An 8,698-nucleotide genomic window follows, 5' to 3' on the forward strand; every position below is an offset into this window, starting at 1 on the left:
TGTTAACAATTGTGAAAAACTGTAAGTACAGTACTTTTATAGTTCCTATCTACCACTGAATTTCACACTTGTACCTGGAAGATGTTTGGTATTTGAGCATTAATTTATTCGTGGGACCAATATTTACACATATTCTCTAAGATAAGAATGTTGACCTTATTAATTAGTCTTCTAGGAGGTGGTAACCAAATTTTCTAATTTAACCATTTCATTTGAACTCTTTTCTTGGATGGTCCTGCTAATCTTTAAATAGCACTTACATCATTTTACCTGTAGGAGGAAATCAAAAGAATTGATTTGATGTACTTAACTACAAAATGAGCTTATATGCATATACATATAGCGTTACAAACTTTCTTTCATTGTTACTATCACAATAATATGGAGAGTGATCTATTGATTTGGTCAAAAATGTAACTTTTTTTTGTTGGCAATATATCAAATTGTAGGAGTAGGATTTGTATTTCTTACCCCTGATATGGGATGAAGAGCCCACCCATGGGCATTAATATTAATGTTACATTTCTGAGAAAGTATGTAGGCCTCCACCATTATCTACCACAATGACATAATGTAAGACTTTTTATTATTATCATATTCACGTTATCTGACTTTGTTTTTTCTCTTTAAATGGGTTTACTTGAACTTCAGGTGTTCATATTTAATTGATATTCAAATGAAATACATTTTAAGAGTATAGACGATGTGCTTTCAGGTCAATCGTTACCCGATGTGTTGTTCTCATCGGGTTACTTCAGCTGTGACTTAAGTTTTGTAAAACAAAAATGGATAAAAAGATGAATTTCTCACATCACAACGCGTTCAGATGGTGGACTATCCTGTTGCGTGTGTGTGAGAGCAGAAGAGAGAGAGAGAGAGAGAGAGAGAGAGAGAGAGAGAGAGAGAGAGAGAGAGAGAGAGAGAGAGAGAGAGAGGACCAACCAGCTGGAGAGGGTGTGTCTGCGCCTCGGCCGTGTCCGGTATAAAGACACTTTGTCCGGCCGCAGAGAGTCTCCGCACCGGCAGCAGCTCCGTCTGGAAGGTCAAAGAACATAATGGCAGCTCCGAAAAAAGTCTGTGTGATCGGCTCTGGTAACTGGTGAGTGAAGAGGTTTTTTGTTTTTTAAAAAGTGTCTGAATTAACTCTAATGCACTTTTGTGTCTCTTTAAGTTTAGTGTTTTGAATAGAGAAGCCTGTCAGTTGTGATTTATTGTGAGTTTATGCTCATCATAACAGGATTAGATTCAACGCTTTGTGTGTGAAGGCTGTCTTAAAGTTTTGCAAAGTCAACTTTACCCTATCTGTTAACAGCAGATCAATAATTCATAAAGTTTACACATTTGCAGAGTGGATTTTGCTTTTCAGGGTGGAGGTCTGCAGAGTCTCATGACCTTTGACGCCTCAACACCCCCAACATCTTTATTTAAGAAGCAGCTCCTGCTGTTTTATTATGCAGCAACATTTGTGCATTTAGTTTACTCTGTGGAGGAGGAAGTGTTCAGATAGTAAAAAACTAAAGATACTTAAAGTAGAAATACCACAATGTGTTAGTGAAAGACCGGCATTCAAAATGTTATTGAAAAAGTAAGGACGTATTAATATCAGCAGCATGTAACCAGAGTATTAGAAGTAACAGATACTTATTATGTAGTGTAGTGGCTTGTTCTTACTGTATATGTAAATTATTATCATCATTGTTATTGATGCATTAATATGTAAGAAGCATCTCAATGCTGTAGCTGGTGGAGAGAGAGATCATATAAACTAAGTTATATACATTTGGGAAGTTTAATCTCTAACAATTCATCATGTGTTATGAAGTAAAAAGTACCTTAAAACTGTAATGTACTTTACCGAGATCAGTTGTTGTTACGGGACGAAAGTAATAGTGTTGATATGTAATCTTAAAAAAGGGATTTCTCGCAGCTCTTAGCCCTTGTTATGTAGACATTCAATAGCCTGTTATGAAACGAGACACTCCTCATGCCAAAATAATGGTCCTGTGGTCTTCTCTTTCTCATCTGTAGTGTTATTCTTGTCTGGAAAAGCATCTGGAAAACTATTCAAGTCATGTGAAACTCTAAATGTCTTCAGTACAAAGGTCCAGGGTCACAAGTCATGTTCTGCTCAATATTAGGAGATTTAATCACTGTATTTAAATCAATAACTATAATAAATTAGTTATGATACATCTCAAATCCTTTTTCAAATATTTAAAAGTGTAAAAGTTTAGTTTCTTCCACACAGTGGTAAGTGCATGACTAAAAATAAGTAATAGTTGAGGCAAAGAAAAAAAATATTATGTAAAAAAATACACAAATAAATAAAAAGTCGATACCAGCCAGCAAAATTAGAGAATCAATATAACCGGTCAAACTCAAGACTAGATATATGACCTTCATTATCACTGCAGCACCAGCCCAGAGTATGAAACCAAATGTTTAAAATGCAAATCACAGAAAAAGCAAAGTTCAACCAGCCGCTGTCTCCACACCAGTATGATCATTTCGTATCTCCATGTCCACAGGGGCTCTGCCATTGCCAAGATTGTGGGCGCCAACGCGGCCAAGTATGACAAGTTTGACACCACGGTGAACATGTGGGTGTTTGAAGAAACCGTGAACGGCCGCAAACTCACTGAAATAATCAACGTGGACCATGAAAATGTGAAATATCTGCCCGGCCACAAGCTGCCCCCCAACGTGGTGAGCATGAAAACACTCTCTGATGTCTTCACTGACTGTTCCGGTGATGTGGTACGACTGAAGCTTCACCACGTTTCCTCTCTCCTCGTCAGTTGGCCGTTCCAGACTTGGCTGAATCTGTGAAAGGAGCCGACATCCTGATCTTCGTGGTGCCTCACCAGTTCATTGTGAGAGTGTGCGACACCATTAAAGACCACATCAAGAAGGATGCTGTAGGAATGTCTCTCATCAAGGTAACATTTTTCTTCTATTCTGAATTCATATAGTGCCATAACATCACAGGAATTTTAAATTGCAATAAAGACGTAATGGTGCACAGGGATTTTTTTCGTGTGGGCTTATTTTGTGGTTCTGCTCCAGGGTGTGGACGCGGGTCCAGAGGGTCTGAAGCTGATCTCAGAGGTCATCCGAGGGAAGCTGGGCATCACTGTGACCGTCCTCATGGGAGCAAACATCGCCAACGAGGTCGCTGATGAGAAGTTTTGTGAAACAACAATCGGTATGGACGATAAATAGACATTTTATTCCTCTAAATAAGGGGACACAATGACATTTGTTTATTAGAAAAGACTTGCTATGAAAGTAAAGAACAGTACTGCTTTGAATCTTAGTACAGTGATTACAGGATACAAACATACATTTGGTTCTAGCTGTAGTTAAGGAGGACATGGCTGGATGACTTTTGATATATCAATTACTTACAGTATGATTGGTCAAAACGAGGAAAATCTTGTATTCTTGTGGTCTTTTCCATTCATTTATTTAAAGTGAATGATTGTAGTGTTGCCTACTCTGGTCCTCTGTTTAAAAAGCTTTATGATGCAAAGATAACGTAAACACATGTATACGCTATTGAGCCATTTTTTTGTGGGATGACATCTTTAGTATTTAACAGAGATCATCTTGAAACTCAAACGTTTTATAGAAACATTTCTTACCTACTGTGCCATGGAAACTAATGATGATTTATTTGGGTTATTTTCGGACACAGGGTGCAAAGACAAGGCTATTGGGCCCATGCTGAAGGAGCTGATGCAGACCACTAACTTCCGTGTGACCGTGGTGGAGGAGTCTGATGTCGTGGAGATCTGCGGGGCGCTCAAGGTCGGCTTTTCTCCTCGTCCTTTATTTTCAACACTATCTGAGTGCTAGCAAAAATGTTCAATGTCATGTCTTTGCTTAAGCTCTTAAGAATACCGAAAAGATGTAATGGGTGGAAAAAATACAGCGTGTATAAAAGAATTCCATTTATTACAATGTTTTTGTGGCTTTATATTTCTCGACATTTACTGAAATTTCTCTTCAAATTCAACAATTGCCGAGACGTCTGTAATCATTCAGACATCTTTTTAACTTTATTCTATTTAAAAAAAAAAAATTGGTGAAAACTTGAAATGTTAAAGAGCTCGTCTTGCAGATGCAGTATTGTTCCAAAAAGCTTGAATTGTACATAATACAAACTAATCATTTATATTCTTCTTGTTTTTATTGAGTTGATTTACATAGAGATAATATTCAACAGGATCTGTGTATGCATCAGAAGCAGTAAAGAGAAAATTATAAGACAATTTACTGGCCAGTAATCTGAACATATATGAAAATGATCTATGAGATTGTGAAAAGTGCAACACAATCAAGCGTGTCCTCTTTCTCTCTTTGCTGCAGAACATTGTAGCAGTGGGAGCAGGTTTCTGTGACGGCCTGGGATTCGGCGACAACACCAAGGCCGCTGTGATCCGTCTCGGCTTGATGGAGATGATCGCCTTCGCCAGGGTCTTCTGCACGGAATGCAAAGTCTGCCCCGCCACCTTCCTGGAGAGCTGCGGCATCGCTGACCTCATCACGACCTGCTACGGCGGACGCAACCGCAAGATCGGGGAGGCCTTCGCCAAAACAGGCAAAGTACGAAGAAACAGATTCTGTCTCCCTCCGTGTTTCTCTCTGTCGCTCCCATCTTATGAAAGCCACGACGATGTATCATCAAACACTGAAACCACACCGAACACCTCTTTGTTTTAGACCATTGAGCAGTTAGAAAAGGAGCTGCTGAACGGCCAGAAGCTTCAAGGTCCAGCGACTGCATTCGAGGTCCATCAGATCTTGAAACATAAAAACATGGTGGAAAAGTAAGTTTTGTCTTCTATTTGGATCTGAATTACAAAATATCTTGTTTATCACTCCTGCCATCACTGATAATGTGTTGTTTTACTGAGAGCATTTGAATATGGTATCTTTAGATGGTACAATTTGAATGTGTTAACATCAAGGTATGCGTAAAAAGCACTTTAACAATAAGGACAGACATTGGAGAGTGGTACCAATCTTCTTCTCCAACTACAAGCCTGTTTCACAAAATGTCAAACTGTTCCTTTCATCATTTCCGTCATTGTTTCTCATCTCTAGGTTTCCTCTTTTCACTGCTGTGCACCAGATCTGCTTCAACGGCCACTCCGTCACAGATTTCATCAAGTGTTTGCAGGACCACCCAGAGCACATGTGAAGGATTAGAGACTGAAGAATGGCTGGAAGATGGGAAAAAGACTTCCTCTAGAACTACTGTATAACCCAGGTGACTGTAGGTGAAGACTGTGCCTTATACTGAGTACTCTCATGTTTGAATCTCAGACAAAAAAGCAGAGTTGCCTTCTCTACTTTCTTGCCTTCCATTACATTACTGACAGAAGCACTGACTTCTGTTTAGTGTTATTAGAAACATACAAATTGTTGCATTAAATCCACCAAGTCTTAAAAGTTAAAAATAATGTACACAACTTAAAGAAAAATCAAACCACCGACCCGAATGTTGTAAAATGAGACTTTATTGTTTGGTTAAAACCCCGAATGTGCCTTTTCTCTTTGTTTAACAAAGCACTGAACAAACAAAAGAGTTTGAACTGCCACTGTGTTTGTTTATTTCTCCTGGACTTCTTATGATGATTTATTGTTGAATAAATGATTGAGCTCGTTGACTTTGTGCCTGTGCTCGTGTTTAATGTTTTCTGTTTAACTCGCTGGTATCTTCCTGCAGGATACACTGGTACGCACTCTGCAGCAGCCTCTCTGTAACCTGATCTGAGCTCAGTCAGACTGCCACTCTAAACTCTTCACCTTTACCATTTTCTAGAGCGTCTACTTCAACCTTTCTTTTTTAAGTTCACGTCCTGTCTCAGTTCTCATTAGTGATGGCTTAGTTGCTCAGTATGGGTTATTGGAGGTGCTACGAATATTTCAGAAGAACTTACGAACGCTGTTATAATCAAACAATCTTTCCTTGTGTATTTCAACCCACTTCACAATGTTTTTGTATTGTGTTGATTCATTCAGAAACATCTCTGAAGATGTATCTCTTTCTAAATTCTGTTAAATTGCAAGAAACCAAAGTGTGTTCATGAACGGCCATCTGTCCGTAACCGTCAGTGTATCTCATCAATGCTCAGTGCCTGTAAGTCACTGTGGATAGGAGTTTCAGCTAAAGGCAGGATGAAAGGCAGCAGGCAGCGGGTGGTGTTATAGACGGCTTTGACAGTATTCTAACTGTTAAAACGCTTGCACAAAAATCCTCCCTATGTATGCTCTTTGATCCCACAAATATGTTATTTTCTTTTAATTTTTTACCAGCTTTGTTGTTCACTCATGTTGTAGACCATGAAGTTACATCATTTGCCACTTGTATAGAATTGGATTCCCTTGCTGAAACCCCTTGCATAGCTATTGAGTCAACTGGCCTGTGGGATTTCTAATAATAACACGCTCTAAAGGGGAAAATGTCCTTCTATAATTAGACACAGCAGAGAGCACTGCAGCTGCCTCATCCGTGCTGAACAACACAGATGGAGGGATGCCACCTTTTGGAAATACTGCACCATTGTGGTGCCGTCAAAAATCAGAATGTGTGTGTCATTTTGTCAGCCAATTTAAGACGTACTCTTAAAGTTTTAATATTTGAAATGAACAAATGTAAATACATTTCAGCTGGGTGCAAATGTATGTCTGAGCTCTTACAGAAATACAATACCTTATGATTGCATGGGTCAAATTGTTGCATAACATTCCTGAACAATTTGTAGTTGTAGTGCACCCACGTGCCACTTGGGTGCACCATCACATCAATCACAAGCACATCACCTCCTTTCAGTTTTATCTACCTGTGATTCTACACCTTTACAGATTAACCTATCAAACTGAGCAGAAGCTGTAAAGTCTCCTAAAGCTTAATAGGTTTCATAACTTGTTTACAAAATATGAAAGTATCTGAACTAAGTGTGGCTCAAACAGGAAATGAACAGGGATGGATGCCATACATGCACGGCCCCCATCCCCTCCAGTGAGGGAGGAGAGACTCGCCTTACTTCCTCAATTCCAGCCCACATCTCAGGGCGGCAGCCAAGGTCTGTCAAGCTGGCCGGTGACAGCCATCAAATACCGGAAGCTGGGCTGTACTGCCTTCAAAATAAAGAAAAAGTATAATGTATGGGAAAATAAGAGGATGAACAGGTTTTAAGTTTGTCCAATGTTGAGTCCCAAGTCTTTGATAATTGACTAGCATTTCAAAACTTGCGGGTCTTTCCGGTCTGTCCTTTACCAATAATAGGGCGGCTGTGGCGTAGTGGAGAGCAAGGTAGTTCTCCAATCAGAGGGTCGGTGGTTCGATACCCGGCTTCGGCAGTCGATGTGTCCTTGGGCAAGACACTTAACCCCAAGTTGCTCCTGAAGGCTTGCCATCGGTGTGGACTGGATGTTGCATGAATGTTAGTTAGAGTCTGATGGTGGCACCTTGCATGGTAGCCTGTCATCAGTGTGTGAATGGGTGAATGATATGTAATATACTACTGATTGTAAGTGCTTTGGATAAAAAGTGTCTGCTAAATGACTGTAATAACAGTCAGAACAGATCATATTTCTGTTAAAAGAAGCGTGCATTTTTTTTTTCCCCCTTTGTTTATTTGTATATTATATTTTAAATGTGAGGTCAGGTCTTGGCACCTCCTCACACAAGTCAATACTTCAGTTGGGAGAATGAATGCTGTAAAACCCCCCTAATTGAACAAAAACAGTGGGAATGTACAGTACCAGTCAAAAGTTTGGACACACCTTCTGATTCAATGGTTTTTTTTCTTTTTTTTTTTTTTTTTTACTACATTGTAGATTAATATTGAAGACATCCAAACTATGAAGGAACACATATGGAATTATGTGGTAATGTAGTATATAATTTGATATCAAAGGATAAAGGAAGATGTCCAGGTCCGTAGATGCAGTTTCAACAATTTCTTTATTGAATCAATGCATCTGAAGTCATTCTACACAGATTCAGCATGGACTGTGTTGTGTATCCCCTCAATGTGCACAAAGGCATAAAACATATTGAGCAGTACATACATCATTCAGACATCTGAAACATACACCTTTTGAAATACGTTCCTGAGGACCTAGAATCTTCCATCTGTGTAAACATCACTATAAACAAGGTTGTCATGTCGTATGTTGGTCATGAGGTCATTGTTAGGGCAGCTCCTAAGAACCTAGACTCTTAACATCACACAGCATGCAACAACTTCATGGCCTCAGTACAGCAAGGTATAGCAGAATATGATAAAATACACTACAGTAAACAAACAAATGTTCAACAAACCAGAATATGTTTTATATATTAGATTCTTCAAAGTAGTTGAATGAGAAGGTGTGTCCAAACCTTTGACTGGTACTGTATTAAACCCAATCATCATACAGTCACAGTTCACTTCTTAAAACACATTTTTACAGAATGGCTTTTATGTGATGTCGTCGTTTTAATGTTTCATTTTCATTTGGTCTTAGTATTTTATCTTATATTCGTTTACTATATTTTATTCTATTTCACTTGATTTTATTTATTTTGTTCGTTTATTTGATTGTCACTTGTTATTTCATTTTGTTTCTTTGTTTAGTTTTATCCTAACGATTGTTCTTAATGTTTCTTCTATTGCACTGTTTTGCTGGCTTGTCGGTCGAA

At 38.8% G+C, this 8,698-nt stretch overlaps 1 protein-coding gene across 1 annotated transcript; it reads left to right on the top strand.

Moving 5' to 3' along the window:
* Positions 1-1,018: 1,018 nt before the first annotated feature.
* On the top strand, positions 1,019-5,673 carry LOC129105840 (glycerol-3-phosphate dehydrogenase [NAD(+)], cytoplasmic-like). Its single transcript, XM_054617049.1, has 8 exons — positions 1,019-1,099; positions 2,529-2,706; positions 2,799-2,939; positions 3,067-3,205; positions 3,698-3,810; positions 4,372-4,608; positions 4,726-4,832; positions 5,110-5,673. Exons 1-8 carry the CDS (start codon positions 1,056-1,058, stop codon positions 5,204-5,206), a joined length of 1,056 nt encoding a protein of 351 aa, XP_054473024.1. The 5' UTR covers positions 1,019-1,055; the 3' UTR covers positions 5,207-5,673.
* The last annotated feature ends 3,025 nt before the right edge of the window (positions 5,674-8,698 follow it).

The sequence above is a fragment of the Anoplopoma fimbria genome, chromosome 17, assembly GCF_027596085.1.
Source record: "Anoplopoma fimbria isolate UVic2021 breed Golden Eagle Sablefish chromosome 17, Afim_UVic_2022, whole genome shotgun sequence".
In the NCBI taxonomy this organism is placed as follows: Eukaryota; Metazoa; Chordata; class Actinopteri; order Perciformes; family Anoplopomatidae; genus Anoplopoma; species Anoplopoma fimbria.

Coding starts and splice junctions, on each gene's coding strand:
- LOC129105840 (XM_054617049.1), top strand. CDS start 1,056: ATGGCAGCTCCGAAAAAAGTCTGTGTGATCGGCTCTGGTAACTG. Junction 3,206..3,697: donor GTTTTGTGAAACAACAATCG/GTATGGACGATA, acceptor TTTCGGACACAG/GGTGCAAAGACAAGGCTATT. Junction 3,811..4,371: donor AGATCTGCGGGGCGCTCAAG/GTCGGCTTTTCT, acceptor TCTTTGCTGCAG/AACATTGTAGCAGTGGGAGC.